The sequence below is a fragment of the Trichosurus vulpecula genome, chromosome 3 (genome assembly GCF_011100635.1).
Source record: "Trichosurus vulpecula isolate mTriVul1 chromosome 3, mTriVul1.pri, whole genome shotgun sequence".
Taxonomy (NCBI): Eukaryota; Metazoa; Chordata; class Mammalia; order Diprotodontia; family Phalangeridae; genus Trichosurus; species Trichosurus vulpecula.
This window is the reverse complement of record NC_050575.1, coordinates 49,626,730-49,648,583: the sequence shown is the minus strand read 5'-3', so window position 1 is coordinate 49,648,583 and position 21,854 is coordinate 49,626,730. Positions and strand designations below refer to the sequence as shown.

The 21,854-nt window shown below is 39.5% G+C and overlaps 3 protein-coding genes across 3 annotated transcripts; all 3 read right to left on the bottom strand.

Moving 5' to 3' along the window:
- Window positions 1–3,146: 3,146 nt before the first annotated feature.
- Window positions 3,147–5,519, bottom strand: LOC118842996 (protocadherin beta-15-like). Its single transcript, XM_036750359.1, has one exon. It carries the CDS (start codon window positions 5,514–5,516, stop codon window positions 3,147–3,149), a length of 2,370 nt encoding a protein of 789 aa, XP_036606254.1. The 5' UTR covers window positions 5,517–5,519.
- Window positions 5,520–12,972: 7,453 nt separating this feature from the next.
- On the bottom strand, window positions 12,973–15,476 carry LOC118844524 (protocadherin beta-2-like). Its single transcript, XM_036752429.1, has one exon. The coding sequence runs from the start codon at window positions 15,474–15,476 to the stop codon at window positions 13,095–13,097; it is 2,382 nt and encodes a 793-aa protein (XP_036608324.1). The 3' UTR covers window positions 12,973–13,094.
- Window positions 15,477–19,158: 3,682 nt separating this feature from the next.
- Window positions 19,159–21,701, bottom strand: LOC118844355 (protocadherin beta-2-like). Its single transcript, XM_036752224.1, has one exon. The coding sequence runs from the start codon at window positions 21,699–21,701 to the stop codon at window positions 19,311–19,313; it is 2,391 nt and encodes a 796-aa protein (XP_036608119.1). The 3' UTR covers window positions 19,159–19,310.
- Window positions 21,702–21,854: the final 153 nt, after the last annotated feature.

Genomic DNA, 21,854 nt, shown 5'->3' with positions numbered 1-21,854 from the left:
TATTTTCTTGTTGTAAGTCTGACATTTATTTTTTTAATCCAAACGTCTTATCAACCTAAAAAACAAGGGGCAAACTCTTACCATACTTTAGTGGAACCAGTAGTGCTGTCCTCACTGACAAGAACAAATAAAGTAATTATATGACTATAACTACAAAACAATCTTTACAGAAATGAAGAAAGATAATTTGAGAGAAATTAAGTTCATGATTTAGCCATATTAATATAATAAATGACAATTTTATCTAAATTGATTTAAATAGCTGGTGACTTGCTAAAGAATTACAAAATTATTGCTTTATAAAACTAGACAATTAACAAAATTCATCTAAAGGAACTAAAAATTCAAGAATTTTAAGGGAAGTAAAGGAACCTAGTATTACCAATACTCAAACTAAACTACAAAGTAGAGATCATCAAACAATTTGGGTATGGATTAAAAAACTGAAAAGTTGATAAGTGGATCAGATTAAGTATGTAATAGACAAAAGCAATTGAGGCAATATTAAGCCCAATGAAACCAACTACCTCAGATAAGGTTTTGAGAAAAACCACTGGGGACTGTTGAAAAAGAATTGAGAAACATTAGGTTTAGATCAACAACTTGTACTATTAATTAAAAGAAGCATCAAGTGAATACATGATCTAGATACCCAAGGTCATGCATGCCATAAATAAATTAGAATTAATGAAAGTAAATATCTTTTACAACCATGGGCAAGGGAAGATTTTTTGACCAGATAAGGAGTAGAGATGATCACAGGAGGTGCAAGGTTCAATTTCAATTACATAAAATTTAAAATGTTTGGATGAATTAAAAGCAATTCAGCTAGGATGTTAGAATCAGAAAGCAAATAAGTATTTGGAAAAATTTTGCAGAAAAGTTTCTCTGTTAAAAGTCTAACATTCAAGATAGAGGGAATTGATACATATTTATTACTGAGCCATTTCCTAATAGATAAAATGTATATGAACAGGCAACTCTCATGGGAAGAAATCCAAAGTACTAATAATCACATGGAAATGCTCCATATCATACATAATAAGAGGAATTAAAACACCTCTGAGGTCCTACCTCATGCCCAACGGAATAGCAAAGATGACAAAAAAAATCAAAATTGCAGTTTTTGCAGGAGTTACAAGAGGACAGACACACAAGTGCACTGCTGGTTGAACTCTAAATTGGTCTACCCATTTTAGAGAACAATTTGGAACAATATTCAAAAATTTCTACGAGGCATATCCTCAAAGGGATCAAAACCAGTGGAAAAAGTTAAGTACAAAATTTTTTATAACAGCACTTTCTGTTGTATCAAATAATTGGAAATAAATTGAGGGTTTATCGTGGGACTATAGGGGGAGAATGAGACATATAGTTCCAGACATGATCAAGGCAACATAAATGTTTCGTTTGACTATGCCTATATCATGTTGAACTGTGAAATCACACAATCCATCATGAGCATGATTAAAATAGAACATACATATATTAGAACACATCAAATGCTAAACAGGAGGGCTTTTATTTGGGGCATGGGGATTAGTGATAGTAATGAAAAAATAAAATAAAAAAGAAAGAGTGAAATACCCAAAAACACATGGGATAGAGCACAAAGAAGTTCAAAAGAAAACACAATTAAGAAGAGAAATATTGTCATAGTAGATTCATGATTGCATATGCAACCTTATTTTCATGACCTTCTTTGCATATGGATGTGTTTTGAAGATTTTGTATTTTAAAAAATAAATACAAAGTGCTTTGACATAATTTAGATGCAAATACCATCCATAAAAAGCACTCTAGAGGATAGGGGAAAGTAAATGGACAGTTATAGTAGGTCTCTTCATTTTGTATGATGATAAAATGGTAATACATATAACCCGTGACTTTAAAAAGTAATGATTGCAGAGAATGAAGATATACCTCTGTCATGTAACTGTATTGTATTCCATTTAAGTGTTCCCCTCCCCCAAAAATAGGAATTCAGAAAGAATGGGCATAGCCATTTGAAAACCAATTGTTTTTGAGTCTAGATGATATAACTATCAAAGACAAATTTATGGTACTCTCAAGCTATCTGTTGAGGAGAGACTTGAGGGGAGTGTAATCTGGCCTTCAGAAATGGACCAAGGACAAAACATGTTCTTTTAATAAGTTTATAACTTTTTTTGAAGGGTTACTTAAAAGCCACTGTAGGGAATATTCACACATAACCTGAAAACTAAAATGTCAGAGCCAGATTTTACAGGAAGTTGTGTGTGTGTGTGTGTATGTGTGTGTGTGTGTGTGCGCGTATTCCAATGAGCTTCTGAATGTAAGGTGAGTTTAATCATGAGTTAAAGTTGGTTTTTACTTAGGCCTGGGAAGAAAAAGTATGGGTAGATTAATTTGTTATTACTGTTGACATTAAGGATTAAAGAGAAAAGTACCAGGTTTTAATGACACATTTACATTTCTTTAAGCTTTCCTCCATATTTTACTTATAATTCTTTCTAATATGATATACTAATATTGTTAATCAGCTACCATGAAGATGTTATTAATTCAATGTCTTACAGAAAAAGTACAATTGATTTTGGTTAAAGATAAATCTCTTTTTTGGTTAACTGTGCCTCTATGGGAAGCCTAGCCATTACTGCCTATTACTCAGGAATTTCTCTGACATTTAATTGTAATGGTAATTTAAATTATAAGTAGCATATTCAAGGTGGGGCAAGAAAGAGTCTCATAATCACTAGCTTCAGAAACACAATCCTATACAGTGGTAGTGGAAATAAAAAGGAAAACATCTAAATGGATATGAGATATGAGCCTTAAAGCCAAACTATGTAATCTTTGAAATTTCAAAAAAAATCTATCTTCTCATTTTATACTTTTGGATAGAACATGATTACAAAATAATGTTACTGTTGTGCAGACTATGTAGAATATTGCATATTTAATTAATTAGCTAGCCAAATATTTTACTAAAACCAAGATTACTAAGAAACTTTCAGAACCAACAATAATTTTCAACATATCAAAAGGACTTTCATTAATTGAGTCAATGTTCCCCATACTAGACAGGGATGAATTATTCATGAAATAGCACTAGAAAAGGGCTTACAAAATGATAATATTAAATTTCTGTTGATCAATCATAGCACTTAAGTAAGGATGTAGCTATCTCTAAGGACAGGATTTTCCTGCGAGTCCTTGCCAGTAGCTCGAGGAGGGACACTGGGTAGAATGGGCTTCAGGAACTTGAACTCACTGGTCCCTGAAGCAGTGGTTAGATACACCTCATATTGGTAGCTCTGGGACAAGGTCCCTGTTCTGCTGGCATCCATCAAATACCCTGGGAAGGGTCCATTTGGATGAAATTGACTATGATCTGTGGCATCCCTTTTCCTCTTCCCCAGGCGAATAGCAATAAACATAATAATAGAGACCAGAAAAAGAAAGGAGATGACTGCTAAAGAAATGATCAAATAGATAGTGAGGGAGTCAATCTGGACCTGCTCCTTAGGTGCATCTAGGAGTTGCAGGTAGGGCTCAGAGAAGCCATCCACAAGAAGCACATTCAATGTGACCATGGTGGACAGAGGTGGCTCCCCATTGTCCTTCACCAGCACCAGAAGCCTCTGTTTCATAGTATCTCTGTCACTAATGGGCCTTGCTGTGCACACTTCCCCATTGTGGGTCCACACAGTGAAGAGTCCTGGGTCTGTGGCCTTGAGCAGCTGGTAGGAAAGCCAAGAATTCTGCCCTGAGTCCCTATCTACGGCCACCACCTTGGTGACTAGGTAACCTGGCTCTGCAGCTCTGGGCACCAGCTCATTGCAGGGAGCAGTACTATTCTGCAGTGGATATAGCACAAAGGGAGAGTTGTCATTTTCATCCAGGACTACAACCTGAACCAGAGTTTGGCTGCTCAGAGCTGGAGAGCCCCCATCAGTTGCCCTCACAGTGAACTGGAAAGCTTGGACCACTTCATAATCCAGAGATCTGAGGACATAGAGATGGCCATTGTCAGAGCTGATGGAGATATAGGAGAAGAGGGGCAGGTCTCCAGCTTCAGGAGATTGAAAAGAATAGGTAATCTTGGCATTGGTCCCCGAGTCCTTGTCATTGGCCCTCACACTACCAATGTGAAGGGCAGGAATATTGTTCTCCTGGAGGTAGAAGGTGTAGGCTGTCTGAGTAAACTCTGGAGGATTGTCATTGACATCAGAAATTAGTATGGTGATATTATGCTCAGTTTTGAGCCTCGGGGTCCCCAGATCTGTGACTATAATGGTGATGTTGTACTCGACCCTACTTTCTCTATCCAGGGAGCTCTCCGTTAACAGAGTGTAAAAGTTGTCAATAGACGGTTTCAAAATGAAGGGGATGTTTTCTTCAATAGAACAAACCATTTGTCCGTTTTCCCCCGAATCTTGATCTCGAATCTTAAAAACAGCTACCACTGTCTCAGGTGAATTCTCTGGGATAGGACTGGTAAATGACGATATGATGAGTTCCGGGGCATTGTCATTCACATCTGTCACTTGGACCATAACAGTACATTTTCCTGAAAGGCCCCCGCTATCTGTGGCTTCAATATCCACCTCGTAAGACTTAATTGCCTCAAAGTCTAGTTTTCTCTTCATTCTAATTTCTCCTGAGGTGGGATTTACTTCAAAAGTACTTGCAATTTCTTCAGAGCCTTGAAAAAATGAATATGATACTTGCCCATTATTTCCTATGTCCAGATCTCTAGCAGAGACCGTGATAAGCAGGGAGCCGATGGGGCTGCTCTCCGGAATCTGAACCTCATACTGGGCCTGGGCAAAAACCGGGGCATTGTCGTTGATGTCCACAACCAGGACTCGGATTTGAGCTGTTCCAGACCTAGGAGGGGACCCTCCATCCAGGGCACTGAGAGTTAAAGTGACCTCGGACTGCACCTCCCTATCCAAGGCTTTGTCCAACACCAGCTCCGCGAACTTCCTGCCGTCCCCGCGAGCACGGGTTTGAACGTGGAAATAGGGATTAAGGCTGATCATGTAGCTCTGAACACTATTGCTTCCTACGTCCAGATCTTGCGCAGTTTTCAGAGAAAAGAGAGACCCCGGTGGGCTATTTTCAGGGACATTGAGAAGCATTTCAGTGTTCAGGAAAACAGGCGAATGGTCATTTATATCTTGGACCCAGAGCTCAGCGCGAACTATCTGAAAAGGTTTTTCCAGTAAGATCTGAAAAGGCAGCAGACAGGGCTCGGTGGGACCACACAGCTCCTCTCGGTCCAGTTTCTCTCTCAGGAACAGATCCCCAGTCTCTAGGTTAAGCTGTAAATATTGCTGACTGTCCTCAGAGAGGACTCGGGCCCCACGGCCAGACAGCTTCCCTGCCTCCAGCCCCAAAGTCTTTGCTACATTAGCCACAAAGGAACCGATCTCCATTTCCTCCACCACAGAAAACCTCCCTGTTACTGAGCCCGCCTCACAAACCCACAATAAGATAACAAGACATATCACTTGCCTGTTCGGCTTCATTATGTCCTGGATGGGTGGTCGTTTCAGTTAAAGGAATTTTGCCTTTTCTTCCTAATTCCAATTGTCAGGCGTGGGTTGCTATCTCAGAAAGCTCGGGTTTGAGCTCCCAACTCTTCCTTACAAAACTTCCCCTTGACTTAGCTTTTTTCCAATTCTGCTTTTGCTCTGAGGGGAGGTTCTGCCTAGCCTTCTTAGCCTGCAGCGCCACCAGGTGTCTGAAAGAATAACTTAACACTTTCCCATAAAAGCTAAATGTAAAAGAAATTTAAGAATATATGCATCAAAGAGCCCCAGAAAATTTAAGTTGGGGTGAGGTAGTATTGTGATTTATTTAGTTCACATGAATGTGGCAGTTGTAAATCTTTACAATTGTTTCATTATCTACGGTGACACTCAATGAGGACTCTAATCTCGTTAAGTTTAATTGCATTTGCAAAATCATTGATGTGGGCCACACATACTCTAAAAATAATTAGACATCGCATTACTTCAAGGGGCAACAAGCATTTTCAATTCATGGTTCAAATTTCTCAGAGGCATTTTCATTTCCAAAGTACTCCCGATTGCCCACAAATAAAGGTCCCCCCCCCATCAAAAAAAGGTTCAGAACACACAGTGTACTGGGGCAAGTGATTTTCAGTCAGTAAGTCGACAATATAAATTTGACTCCAAGATTCTGCAGAGACCATGCCAGGGTACTGTGGGGTAGGCAATACTTAGGAAATAGTAGACAGTGGTACTTGCTTATAGAAAAGCTTACAATTTAGAGACTTAGAAATAACATTTATGGGATGAAAGGATAGAATTCTTAGCATTTTTAAATTGTATTCTCCTCCTTATCCAGTTCTTATAAGAAACAACATGCTCTACCTTCCATATGGTGTAGAGGACAGGTGAAATTAGATGAAATAGTCACTTTGACCATCTCCTTCATTCATTCTTCTGAGTTGAAAAAAACATGGGAATATAAGATTTTTAGAAATAAGAATACTTCATTTGCAATTTTGCTAATGTTATTTCTAGCACTTCTGTAGTATTAAGCTTTTCAAATGTCTTTACATGTGTCATAATTTGATCCTCACAACTCTGTGAGATAGGTATTATTACTGTTGAGGAAGCTGAGGCTGAGGGTTGTGAAATGACTTGCTCGTTGCCACACTGCTAGTAACTGTCTAAGACAGAATTTAAATCCGGGTCTTTCTGATTCTAAGTCCAGCATTCTATGCACTATGCCAACAAGTTGCCACAATGATGTATCCTCAGCAAAGCAAACTATCTTCTCTTTAAGCCTGGAGAATCATACAATGAAAAACATCACCAACTGTGTAAGCCTTGAGGATACTCAGTATTAAATGGTTCAAGTTGGAAAGGACCTAGCTTAGCAGAAATGTTATGCCCACTGACATTACCTTCAGCATGTTTGCAATCTTATTGGAAATTTTTGCAATGAACTAATTGTGGGTTACACAATTTGAATAAAGAAAGCTCTTTTATATCACAATCATTCCATCTGCTCAAAGACGTAGTCAGTTTCCCTCAGACAAAGGAGTATGACTAGGTGCTTTATATTTTCTTGCATTTTTGAATGCTGTATGTGTCCCCAAATATCTTCATTTGTGAGACAAGCAATTGATTCCAGGAACTGATGTCTGGAACTCAAACTTAATGTGTCAAATAAGAAGAAATTGGAAGCTGATCTTTCTTGTCCCATATTACTAGGGTATCCTGGACCAAGATGAAGACTCTGTTCATGCCAGCAAATAGTAAATTCAACACTATCATTCTCTTTTGTCCAGAGCTTTATTTAACACAGGACACTACTACTGTACATCCTGGCGTATCTTTATAAACAGTTGTTGGAGAGGAGTATGGAGTTCTAAAATTCCTTGACTGTCACAGCTATACTCCAGACACTTGGAAGGAGAAGTCAGTGACTATGGCATCACTTTCTGGAATCTCTAGAAGTTTATCTTTTGAGAATACTCAGGCCTAGCTAATGATGTCTTTAATCATCACTTGGGACTCATATGATTATAAAGAATTGTCTCATAGATGAAAATCCACCACATAGAATAAAACACAGAAGTGTTTTGCTGTCATAATTTTCTGCTTAGAAATGCTCCTTATTTTGCAAAATTCAGCATTGTTTTTGAGGAAAACAGATCCCAGTTGTCTCAAGACATCATCTGCTACATGAGGACATGGATTTTAAGCTCTTCAAATCCTCACTACCTTGTAATTAATAAAATCTTCTCCTGCCCCACACACTCAACATATGAAAATATATATTGATGACAACTCTCTTGTAACCTCAAATCTTGTGGAATTGCCTGAAGCTCAGATAGTATAAGTGAGTTGTCCATGGTCATACAACTAATAAATTCCATGGGTGAAATCTGAATCCAGATCTTCCTGAGTCTTGGTTCAGCACTCTCTCTACCTGCTGTGCCACGCTGCTTCCCATACATGACCACGGAAGCCTCTTGGTATATCATGTTCTGTTGCTGCTGAAAAACTGAGAATATATCAAAAGCACTATCCTACTTTGGAGAATGCCATACTTCTATTTCCATATTTTTGTTACATAGTAAAAATTATCAACACAAGAAAAAAACAAACAAAAAATATACAAAAGGGGATAAAACCTTGCCCCAAGCATTTAACTGAACCAAATAATTTTAAAAACACCAAATAACAAGAGAAAATGCTTTTGTCCTTTTTCTCTTTTCAGGATTGTCCAAAGTTGACCATCTTTGGTCATGAATACTTTTCTCCATAGTATTATACAGCCTCTTCAATATTCCACTCCATTAATTCTGTAATGATTCCTTAGAAGTGATTTGTTTTCCCCCCTCATGTTCTGATAATGAAGATATTTCAGATTGATAATAGAGGAACTTATTGGATAGTATTCTAAAGTATGGAAACTAACCAATATTATTGATGTATTAGCATCTTTCAAGGGAGAAAAACAAAAAGTTTGTGTTAAATTGCAAAACAGGAATATTATAGGATCATAGGTATACTCTGATAATACTTTAGCTGCTTCAATAAGTCAAAAATCATTTATAGACCTCAAATAAACTGAGTATGTATCCCTATTACTAAGCTAATGTAATACGCATCTCAATTATGAAGTCAAGAAACATTTGGAAGAACTTATTATTCATGATTATAAAGTGTAATATTTGTGAGGCATGGAAATCCATTGGCCTCAGGTTCTCTGGGGGTGAAAGTTTCATACTGATTTCAAACTGTGAGACTCAACTTTTTAGGAAGGGTAATAAATCATTTTTCTTTTTAAACAAGTAAAATTTTTGTTACACTAAATAATGAAAAATGAGGATAGATATGTCCTAATTACTAATTTACTTGCAAAAATCCTACTTTGAAAATCTAAATTATTTTTAATGTAACTTTTTTACTTCAAGAAGAGAGGAAAACTGATACAAACTCTATTTCTATGCAACTCTGCTTGAAACTGAAGCTGTTCTTGAAGGACAGGTTTTCTTCTGACAACCTTTCCCTACCCTAAACAGGGATTCTGGGGATAATAAGTTTCTGGATTTTAAATTCACTTGTTCTGGAGCCTCTGGTCAGACAAACTTCATACTGGTAGCTTTGTAATAAGTTCCCATTGCCAATGGCATCCACAAAGTAGCCCTGAAATGGTTCATCATTTCCATAAGGACAAACATCTTTGGCATCCATTTTTTCCTCCACTGTACACAATGATGAACAGGATGAGAAAAAAAGATAAAGGCCAAAGAAATTATCAAGTAGTCTATAAGGGAGTCAGTTTGGACTTGCTTCTTGGGTGTGTGGGGGAGCTGCAGGTAGCTCTCAGAGAAGCCATTGACTAGAAGCACGTTCAGTGTGGCTGGTGTGGACAGAGATAGCTGATTGTTGTCCTTCACCGGCATCAGGAGCCTCTCCTTGATGGTGTCTCTGTCGCTAATGAGCCTTACTCTCAGAACTTCCCCATTACAGGCCTACATGGTGAAGAGTCCCAGGTAACCGGGCTCTGCAACCCTGGGCACCAGGTCATTTAAGATAGTTTTATCATCCTGTAGTGAAAACAGCATGAAAGGAGAAATGGTTCATGGTCCAGAACTACAAACTCAACCAGAATCTGACAGTCCAGGACTGAGAAACCACCATCAACTGCCCTCATACTGAACTGGAGAGTTTGAATGGCTTCATTATCCTAGAATCTCAGGGGATAGAGGTCATTGTCTGATTTAATGAAGATCTAAGATAAGAGGGGCAGGTCTCCAGGCTCAGGAAGCAGCATAAAGTGGACAACTTCAGCAGTGGTTTCCAAGTCCTTACTGATGCCGACAATGTAGATGACAAGACTGTTGTTCTTCCAGAAGTACACATTGTAGACTGAGTAAATACCACAGAGTTGACATTGACGTCAGAGATCATCACTACAAGGCTGTTTTGAGCCTTGAGAATCCCAAATTGAGTACAGCAATGGTGCTATTATACTCAGCCTTGCTCTCCCTATATACTGACCCTCACCCAAATTACCAAGAAATAAATGTCCTTAACAAGTTTAAGCATAAAATGGAGGTCTTCCCAAATAGAGCAAACCACCCTTCCATTGTCTCTTGAATCTTGATCTCAAATCCTGAAAACCACAAAAATTATCTCAGGCAAATTCTCTAGGATGGGACTGGTTTATGATGAAATGGTCAAATCTGGGACTTCATCATTCAAATATGTCAAATGATCCATAAGAACATATATTTTTCAGAAAGATTCCCACCATCTGTAGCTTCAATATCTTTTTCTTAAGACTAAATAGTCTCAAATTTTAATTGTTTTATTGATAGAATTTCCTATTTCTATATTCAATTTAGACATTTCCTGAATTTCTTCAGAATCATGAAAAATATGTAGGATATTTTCCAGAATTTCCTACATCTGAATCTTTAGGAGAGATGGTGGCAACCAAGAAACCTATTGGACTATTTTTAGGGACTTTAACCTTGTTTAATATCTGGGCAAACACAAGAGTGTTGTTGACATCCATAACCAAAGATTAGAATTGAATAGTCCTAAACATGGGTGGGGACCCACCATCCATAGCCATGAGGATTAATCTAACTTCAGACTGTTCCTACCAATCCAATACTTTGTCCATCATGAGTTTCAGGTACTTCTGCTGTTAGTGATTTGAATGTGAAAATATGAGTTGTGGTGATTATGTAATTCTCAATATGATTGCTTCCTACATCCAAATCTTCAGCCTTTTCCAAATGACCATCCCTGATGATTTTCATAAGCACTAAGAATCCTTTTACAATGGGGAATGGTCATTTATGTCTTGCATCTATAGCTCAGCCTGGAAGAACTGCAAAAGCTTCTCAAGTAAGATTTGGAAAGGCAGCACAAAGGGCTCAATGGGTCCAGTATATTTTTTTCTTTTAGGACCAAATATCTGTCCTCATGATTGAACTGCAAATACTGCCTATTATTTTTAAAGAGAATCTGCCTCCACCCCTCCCACATTATCTACAATGGCACCATTCTCCTTTTCCTCTTCCACTGCAATCAGTTTGAGCCCTCCCCAACCATAGAGAGCAAAACTAAAAAAAAGCAAAACTGGCCTTTTCTGCTGAATTGCTTCTCCTTCAGGCACCATTGTACTATCAACAAATATGGACTAGCTTAGCCTCACACAATTAACTTAACTTGAAATGGTGTCATGGATTCTCATACACCATTTCAAATGTTCTATTAAAGTATGAAAGTTTCAGGAAAACCTGCAATGACACACTGGTCCTAGTGATTTACCAGGGCTCTGAGGTGTGTCATAGAAATTAAGGGAACCAGAACAGGGGTGCTGTCAAGCCCTGTTCTATAATAGATATAAAACATTTTGTAAAATGTAAATTTTATTTTAAATAACTGCAAAGCTCTATATAAATACTAGTTGTTGTTGTCATCGTTGTTAGCCTACAGTTATGGTGATGACTCCATTCCCTAAGCTTTCTATTATACTCCCTCGGAGCTCAAGCAATGCTTCTAGAGTAATAAAATGTTGAAAAACCAAGCTCTGAGGGGGAAAAAGTACACACACACATACACACAGACACACACACACAGACACACAGACACACACACTTTTAAGTTTAATCTGAGTGGTTAACACTTTCTTAAATCTAAACAATGAACAAACCAATAATCTAAGTCCTCATTTGTAGGAATTGCTGACTCCTGAGGTATAAATAAATACTTACACTAAAAATTTAACAGGCAACCCTAGCAAGCCCACTGGAGCTGGCTCCAGCACACCCCTATACCAGATAAATTTTTTTATGACCTTAACCCATGTTCAGACGTGAACTCTGTTTGCCTTCAGATACATTTCCCTTAGTTATGTGTAGTGAATGATGGTTCTTCTCTGGAGAGCTCAGCTATACTGCTGTTTTAACATTTCATATTTCACTTGATGACACTTTACTTTGTTTGACTGTGGCCATTACTGCATTGTACATTGTTCTAATTTATTTCATATAAACCAATATGAAAATATGATAAAGTAGGAGGTAGCCTTGTTGACCCTGAATGTTAATGATAGCTATTTCTATAATACTTTAAGATTTGAAAAATACCTTACATACCCAATTTTATTTGATTCTCACAATAATCATGTAAGATAAGTACTATTATTATCCTCATTTTACAAGTTAGGAAACTGAGATTCATAGAGGACGTGACTTACTATTTTATACCAAATTATTAATATATTATAGAAACTGTACAAAAAGATATGCCCACTCATATTGATCATCTTGATTACAACAATGAGTAATCTTTGATTGAAAAATAGGCTTAAACAAGTAGATATCTACAAAATATGGTGACTGACTTCTGGTGGAAAGAAGGGCTCTAAATGATATTAACCTGTATCATTTTCAACACAATTGTTAGAAATAGGACCAAATGTTTACATCACAGGTTGTAAAGGTCAATTAGGTAGTATAAAAATGAAAAAAAAATATTCATAAAGGGGCAGAAAGGCATTCCTAAACTTCTCTCTATTCCTTAAGATGAAGGCAACATTTTTCTTAATAAGAATAATAGCACAACATATTGTTGATACTGGAAGGGATCTGAGACATGATGTAGTCTAACACAATTTTTTTCATATGAAGAAACTGAGGCAAAATGCCACACAGCAATGGCAAAGCCAACTTTACATCATTGCCTACTGATAGGTAGATCAATGTTCTATCTGAGATAAAATCAAGGAATGAAAAAGTGTTATGAAGAAAAAAGGGATATATGTTAGAAATGTGGATTGTTTAATTTTCAAAAGAAAAATATACCAGACAACTGGAGAACCATGGTTTAATTTTGGTGTGAGATTGGAAGCAGGGTTTTTCATTATCTAAAGGATGTTACTTCATTTCTAATACTAATGCAAATGAGAGGATACAACTGTGAACATGCAAATCTATTAAATACAAACAACTTATGTATTGAATTTCTAAAGAAGAATTTAGGAGTGAGGGAACTGATTGGAAAAGAAGACACCCACAGTCTGCTCTTAAAATTGTATTTCTAATTGTAGTTATTCCAAGATGCTGAATTTTCTTCTGCAGTACTCCCAGATTTTTGAAGAGGGAAGTTGGGAATAATAGGCTTCAAGAACTTGAACTCACTTGCCCCTGAACCGCTGGTTAGACACACTTCATATTGATAGCTCTGAGACAAGGTCCCGGTGCCACTGACATCCACCAAATGATTCGGGAAGGGGGCACTGGATGGAAAATGACCATTTCCTCCACCAGTCTTTCTTTTCCACAGTCTTATGATGATAAACAGAATGACAGAGACCAGAAATAGAAAGGACACTGAAACCAGAGAAATGATCAAGTAGAGAGTGAGGGAGTCAGTCTGCTCCTGCTCTTTGTTAGAGTCTTGGATCTTCACATATGGTTCAGAGAAACCATCCACCAGAAGCACAGTTAGTGTGACCACTGTGGATAGAGGTGGTTGCCCATTGTCCTTCACCAGCACCAGGAGCCTCTGCTTGATAGTGTCTCTGTCACTGATGGGCCTTGCTGTGTGAACTTCGCCATTATGGGCCAACAAAGTGAAGAGTCCTGGGTCTGTGGCCTTGAGAAGCTGGTAGGAAAGCCAGGAATTCTGTCCCCAGTCCCTATCCACAGCCACCACCTTGGTCACCAGGTAACCTGGTTCTGCAGCTCTGGGCACCAGGTCATTGCAGGGAGCTGTCCCATTCTGCAGGGGGTACAGCACAAAGGGAGAGTTGTCATTCTCATCTTCTACCAAAACCTGAACCAGAACCTGGCTGCTCAGTGATGGGGAACCACCATCAGCTGCCCTCACAGTGAAATGGAAACCTTGAATGGCTTCATAATCCAGGGATCTGAGAGCATAGAGATGTCCATTGTCTGAGTTGATGGAGATGTAGGAGAAGAGAGGCAGGTCTCCAGTCTCTGGAGGCAGCAGAGAGTAGGTAACTTTGGCATTGACTCCTGAGTCCCTGTCACTGGCACTGACACTGCCAATGTGGAGGGCAGGACTGTTGTTCTCCTGGAGGTACAGTTTGTAGGCTCTCTGAGAAAACACAGGAGGGTTATCATTGACATCAGAGATGACCACTGTGATATTGTGCTCAGATTTGAGCCTCGGGGATCCCAAATCTGTGACAGTAATGCTGATGTTATACTGGGCCCTGCTCTCTCTGTCCAGGGCTCCTTCTGTTACCAGTGTGTAGAAGTTCTCAATGGAAGGTTTCAGGGTAAAAGGAAGATCATCTTGGATGGAGCAAACCATCCTTCCATTTTCCCCGGAGTCGAGATCTGAAACGCTGAAAACGGCCACCGTTATATCAGGAGAGTTCTCCGGGATGGGGCTCATAAATGAAGACATAGTCAGCTCCGGGGGATTGTCGTTTAAATCCTTCACTTGAACAACCATAGTACATTTTCCAGAAAGGCCTCCACCATCTGTAGCCCGGATATTTATTGTGTAAGATTGAATTGACTCAAAATCCAGTTTCTCTTTTAGACGAAGTTGTCCGGATTTTTCGTTTAATTGGAAGGTTTTACGAATACTTTCAGTGGCATGAAATAAAGAATAGGAAATCTCTGCGTTGTTTCCGGCATCTAAATCTTTAGCTGAGACTGTAGCAAGGAGGGAATTAATAGGGCTGTTCTCAGGAATTTGAACATCATACCGGGACTGAGAGAACACAGGGGCATTGTCATTGATGTCCATAACCAACACTAGGACTTGGGCAGTCCCAGACCTGGGTGGGGCTCCCCCATCTACTGCAGTGACAGTTAATTTAAACTCTTGCTGCAACTCACGATCCAGAGCTTTATCCAATACAAGCTCTGGGTATTTCCTGCCTTCTGCGTCCCCTCGAATTTGAATGTGGAAATGAGAGTTGGAGCTGATGGTATAGTTCTGGAGACTGTTGCTTCCTACGTCTAAATCCTGCGCATTTTCTAATAGAAACACAGTCCCGGGGGAGGTGTTCTCAAGGATTTTTAGTACCGTCTCAGTGTCTAGGAATTCTGGCGAATGGTCATTAATGTCTTGTATCCTAAGCTCAGCGCGAACGACCCGAAAAGGATTTTCCAGTAAGATCTGGAAAGGCAGCACACAGGACTCGGCGGGGCCGCACAGCTCCTCCCGATCCAGTTTTTCTCTCAGGAGCAGATCCCCTGTTTTAGGATGTAGCTGTAAGTACTCTTTGTTCCCTTTGAAAACTACTCTGGTCCCCTGATAGGACAACAACCCCACCTTCAGGCCCAGGGCCTTTGCCACATTGCCCACAAAGGAGTCTTTCTCCATTTCTTCCACTACCGAAAACTGCTCCGGCTCTGAGGCCGCCCCAGACACACCCAGCAGAACAAGGAGAAAGAGAACTTGCCTTTGTTGCAGAATCATCTTTCCTTCGCGTTCCATTGTTCCTTCGACCCCCTCCTCTCAATCTGTGTAGCCCAGCTTGAATGCCAATGGTAATCAGAGGTTAACACTTTGGTCCGTCTGGCTGGGAGAGCCGACCCCTTTCTCCACTGGCAGCTAACAAAAAGCTTCCTCTCTGCTTCTGAATTATTCTGGGCTCTCAGAGTATTCCCGGAGCTTTTCTAGCTCTTAGTCTGTAGCGCCACCACGTGGCTCTTTATTATTTTTCTCAGAATGCAGTAAATAATGTCATAGGGAACATGTACCAGACATCATACTTTGAATTCTATCTTATAATACAAATGGTATATTATGTCTTTCCTTCAAGGCGATGCATATCAATGCTATAACTACTCACAACGTTATCCCATACCATGCAATATATGCATATATATTTATTTATACATGTATGTTTTTTAGAGTTGGTTAAAAAGCATATGCTTCTGTCAAGAATGTAGCCTTCCAGACCTTAAAAGCAACAATGAATATTTGACCTGCAAAAGAAAAAACTTGAACTAAGAAAAAGCCATACTCAAGTCCACAATGCTTAGAGTGGCAACCTTTTAAGACAAAGAATCAGACAGAGACAGTAAATGGTGAAGAGTGGATGGGAGGAGGGGTAGGGAGGAAGAAAGCAGCAGCATCCAGATTGTAAGCAGCTGATGTTTCCTATTACCCTCTGTGAACCATAAGACCAGAAAGCTAAGATGTTTCTTATTTGATCATTCTGGTTATCAAAAGTCTTTCTTCTTCACAACTGGAATAGTGCTAGGGCTCTGTGCCCAAGGGGCTCTTTGCTAACAGACTTTGGATATTACCCTAACTGTCTGGTTTGTGATTCAGTATACACCACCCAGGGCAGCTAGGTGGCACAGTGGATGGAGTCAGGAAGACATCTCCCTGAGTTCAAATCTGGAATCAGACACATTCTAGTTGTGTGATTCTGGGCAAGTCACTTAACTCTGTTTGCCTCAGTTACTCATCTGTAAAACGACCTTGAGAAGTAAATGGCAAGGAACTACAGCATCTCTGCCAAGAAAATCCCAAATGGGGTCATGAAAAGTTGGACACAACTGAACAACACCAATACCAGCCAGGAAACTGACTCTCTGGAACTAAGAATTCTTGGCCCAGAACTGTGTTTCCCTCAGAAAAAGAGGGATTTCTTGAAAGATTCACCATAGACCGAATGTGAATAATAGAAGGTTATAAACTGTTCATTTGAGCCAATTGATTTGGAAAGGAGGAGGTGGTAATCTGGGTAATCTGGCAAATGAAACTTGGATCCTGTCTTAGAGAATGACTCTTATAGGACTGTCAGTGAAAAAAAAGAGAGAAGAAAACAAAAAAGAGGATTATTTTAACATCTTAAAACCTGCACAGAAGAGAGCAGAAGGAAGCATAGATAAGCAGTGCAATTTTGAAAATAACACTAAATTTATATGTGCATTATAAAGTAATATGCAAGTAACAGAGATGTGTGGCTTTGTATAAAATACTCTGTTCTCTTTTTATAAAGAAAGTTTTGGTGTTTGTTAAACTTAGAAATAAAAAGCTTAAAAATTTAAAAACCCAAACAGAGAGAGAGAGAGAGAGAGAGAGAGAGAGAGAATAACTCTGAGACATCTTTTAACTTTACTCCTTTCCTCTCCTACCAGGAATATAATGCCTTTGATTTACAAAGTCCTTATTTCAGCAAATCAACTTCTGAAACAACCAGAAGGCCAAAAAAGAAAGAATAAAATTCCAATGGAGTAAACACTGATTCTATCTGCAGAGAATGTTTGGACACTGGAAACTCCCCATCTCACCTTCACATTCTCTATTTTAGGTTTTAATGGTATAAGGTTATGGACATATAACTGCAAACAATCATTTATACACTAATCTTATGCCAAAAAAAGAGGGGAAAAGAGGCAGCATGGTTTAGGAGACAACATGCTCAGTTGGAGTCAGGAATACCCAGTAAAAAATCCATCCTCTGACATTTACATCATCGATCAGCCGCTTAATATCTATGTGGCAGGAACTACTCTCTAGCAATTGTCTATGAAGTTACAGCTGAGCTGTTCTTCAAGTTGAAGAAATCACAAATCTTTTGTGCATAAGGTCATGAAAAGGAAAAAAAGTGCTTGCCCCATATTAAACCCCAAATAATGATGAATGAGACATGGTATATCAAACTCATTTGTCTTTTAAAATATTAGAAAATCACATTTTTTGCAAATTAAAGAATAGATTTTTGTCTCAAAAATGTGATATTTTTCTATTTTCAAATCAAGATAATCATATCTTGTATGAAAAGTAAAAGTGTAACATAAATGGTATTTCTTCAAAATTGGACATTGATTGAAAAGGAACTGAGCCCCTTGGGCACAGAGCCCTAGCACCATTCCAGTTGTGAAGACTATTCCAGGTCAGATATTTTGTAATAAAATCCAGAAGGGCTATGGATGAATCCTCTCAAAGGCATCAGACAGATATTACAAAAGCTTGCACTATGTCCAAGATGGTGATACTCATGAACTGCCATATTCCCCAAACTGAAAAATTATTTGAATAACCAGAAGAGAAAACAAAGACATATTTATTTAAACTTATCATTAAGCCTTGAGTAAGGAAAGGAACAAGCATTCAGGTAATACTTATTTTGTGCCAGGCAATGTACTAAGAAATGTTATTTTATTTGAACCTCACCACAAGCCTGTGAGATAGATGTCTTGGCCTTCTAGAGTATGAAAAAATTCAAAACTATTTCCAGTTGAAGGGGGAAAATGGCATAAACATATACAAAGTAGCTCACGAGAATGACTTTACAGAGACATAACAACAGGCCCTACTCCTTGAAATTTATATTAAGGACATGTGAATTTCAGAAGTCATCATTAATGTGCAATGTCATTGGAATATTCAGAGGTCAGACGTCTGCATTTAGTATTTCACAATTATCTGCAAATCAAAGTATATTCTTTCTTCACAAGAATTTACCATATAGTTGTCTTTATTACCTTCATAAAGGTGTATCCTAGCCAATTTTTTCACCAATATCTTTGTGTTCTTATTCCTTGTTATTTTCCAAAAATAAACATTACTCTGACACCAGAAACCACAATTAATATTTTTAGTGATGTTTATGCAGCATTCAAAAACAAAATCCAAGCAAATAACGTAGATGCAGATATTTTTAAGTAAATGGGTAATTACAAAAACTCTACGTATCACATTGAGTTGGTTACAAGACCATCACTATTCTCTGAAGATTTACCATAAAATAGAGGGAGGGTGGGAAAATTAGAGGAGAAAATCCCCAAGAACGTCAGAATATATGCCTAAATTGCCCTTTGGGAGAACCACAATTATTTTTATTCACACAATAAAAATGAACTCTTGGAAACCTCTTGGAAAACATTTCTTTGTAAGTGACACAGGATAGGATAACTCTGAGGGAGAATATGGAGTCACAATCAAGTTCGAGTATTGAAAAACATTTGCTGAATTATTTGATTGTGGAATGTTAAAATTTAAGTTTTAAATGAGAAAGGTAACATATGATGGTTCACTCATTTCAAAAAAAGTAACAGAGTAACTGGGAAAAAATTCAAAGACCCGAGGAGAACAAAAGGGGGAAGAAGAGAAAGATTTACACGAAAAGGATGAAGGGAAAAATGGAAAATGTGTGTACAGAGGGGAAAAAGAAGATAAAAACATTGTGATACAATTAAATAGTATATAAATCTACTCTTTCATGCTACAGGAAGACAGGCAACTAATGGGAGGGAGAAGGGAAAGAAGCCATAAAACCTGGCCTCTACACATTGAAGCACATGTCAAACCCTAATTGAAGCAAAAGCTATTCCTTAAGGAAGAGTTTTCAAACGAGTCCTCATTTCCCTGTGAAGTAGGAAGGATGGGAACAATTGGCTTTAGGAACTTAAATTCACTGGTTCCTGAGTGACTGGCCAGACACACCTCATACTGATAACTCTGGGACAAAGTCCCTGTTCCACTGACATCCACCAAGTGACCTGGGAAGGGGGCATTGGAAGTGACGCAACTAATGTCTGTGGCATCCTTTTTCCTCTTCCACAAGCGAATGACAATGAACATAATAACAGAGACCAGGAAGACAAAGGAGACAGAGGCCAGAGAAATGACTAGGTAGTTCGTGAGGGAATCAGTTTGCATCTGTTCCTTAGGTGCATCTGGGAACTGCATGTAGGGCTCAGAGAAGCCATCCACCAGAAGCACATTCAGTGTGGCCATTGTGGACAGAGGTGGCTGCCCATTGTCCTTCACCAACACCAGGAGCTTGTGCTTGATGGTATCTCTGTCACTGATGGGTCTTGCTGTATGAACTTCCCCATTGTGGGCCAACAAAGTGAAGAGTCCTGGGTCTGTGGCCTTGAGAAGCTGGTAGGAAAGCCAGGAATTCTGTCCCCAGTCCCTATCCACAGCCACCACCTTGGTCACCAAGTAGCCTGGCTCTGCAGCTCTGGGCACCAGGTCATTGCAGGGAGCTGTCCCATTCTGCAGGGGGTACAGCACAAAGGGAGAGTTGTCATTCTCATCTTCTACCAAAACCTGAACTAGAGCCTCGCTGCTCAGTGATGGAGAGCCACCATCAGCTGCCCTCACAGTGAAATGGAAAACTTGGATGGCTTCATAGTCAAGGGATCTGAGAGCATAGAGATGTCCATTGTCTGAGTTGATGGAGATGTAGGAGAAGAGGGGCAGGTCTCCAGTCTCTGGAGGCAGCAGAGAGTAAGTGACTTTGGCATTGATTCCCAAGTCTCTGTCACTGGCACTGACACCACCAATATGGAGGGCAGGACTGTTGTTCTCCCGAAGGTACAGTTTGTAGGCTCTCTGAGAAAACACAGGAGGGTTGTCATTGACATCAGAGATGAGAACCATGATATTGTGCTCAGATTTGAGCCTTGGGGATCCCAAATCCATCACTGTAATAGTGATGTTATACTGGGCCCTGCTCTCTCTGTCCAGGGCTCCTTCTGTTACCAATGTGTAGAAGTTCTCAATGGAAGGTTTCAAGGCAAAAGGAAGATCATCTTGGATGGAGCAAACCATCTTTCCATTTTCCCCAGAGTCGAGATCTAAAACCCTGAAAACAGCGACCACAGTCTCAGGAGAATTCTCTGGGATGGGACTGGTCAGTGAAGACATGGTCAGCTCTGGAGGATTGTCATTCAGATCTATCACCTGAACAATAACTGTACATTCTGCAGAAAGACCTCCACCATCTGTAGCTTGAATACTTATAAGGTAAGATTGAGTTGACTCAAAATCCACTTTTTCCCTTAAATAAAGTTCTCCCAATTTCTCTTTCAGGTCAAAAGTTTTACGAATGTCTTCAGAAGGATACAAAAATGTGTAAGATATTTCTCCATTATTCCCCGCATCTAAATCTGTGGCTGAGACTGTGACAACCCTGGATCCAATGGAACTGTCCTCAGGGATCTGAACCTCATACTGGGACTGAGTAAACACCGGAACATTATCATTGATATCCAGTACAAGAATTCGGACTTGGGCAGTTCCAGACCTTGGTGGGACTCCCCCATCCACTGCAGTCAGAGTCAAAGTGACTTCAGACTGCTCTTCCCGATCCAATGTTTCATCCAATACAAGCTCTGGGTATCTCCTGCCCTCACTGCTATCTCGAATTTGAATATGAAAGAGGGAGTTGGGGCTGATTGTGTAGTTCTGGAGACTGTTGTTCCCTACGTCTAAATCTCTAGCATTTTCTAGCAGAATCACAGCCCCGGGGGAGGTGCTCTCGGGAATTTTTAGAAGCATCTCACTTTCCAAGAACACTGGTGAATGATCATTAATGTCTTGTACTCTTAATTCAGCCCGAACAATCTGAAAGGGGTTTTCCAGTAAGATCTGAAAAGGCAGCACACAGGGCTCGGCGGGGCCGCACAGCTCCTCCCGATCCAGTTTCTCCCTCAGGATCAGGTCTCCAGTTCTACGGTTCAGTTGTAAATACTCCTTGTTCCCTTTGAAAGAGACTCTGCCCCTCCGATTTGATAGCTCCCCCACCTCCAGGCCCAAGGCCTTTGCTACATTGCCCACAAAGGAGCCTGTCTCCATTTCTTCTTCTACGGAAAACTGCTCCGGCTCTGAGGCCGCCCCAGACACACCCAGGAGAACAAGGAGAAAGAGAACTTGCCTTTGTTGCGGAATCATCGCTCCTTCCTGCTCCATTGTTCCTTTGACTCCTTCCTTTCAACCTATGTGGCACAGCTCGATTACAAACGGTGAACAGAAGCTACGAGTTTCCTCCGTTGTGGCTCGTATCTCAGAAAGATAAGGGCCCCAAACCCTTCCTCTAGTTCAGCTAAGAAAGCTTCTCTTCTT

Coding starts and splice junctions, on each gene's coding strand:
- LOC118842996 (XM_036750359.1), bottom strand. CDS start 5,516: ATGAAGCCGAACAGGCAAGTGATATGTCTTGTTATCTTATTGTGGGTT.
- LOC118844524 (XM_036752429.1), bottom strand. CDS start 15,476: ATGGAACGCGAAGGAAAGATGATTCTGCAACAAAGGCAAGTTCTCTTT.
- LOC118844355 (XM_036752224.1), bottom strand. CDS start 21,701: ATGGAGCAGGAAGGAGCGATGATTCCGCAACAAAGGCAAGTTCTCTTT.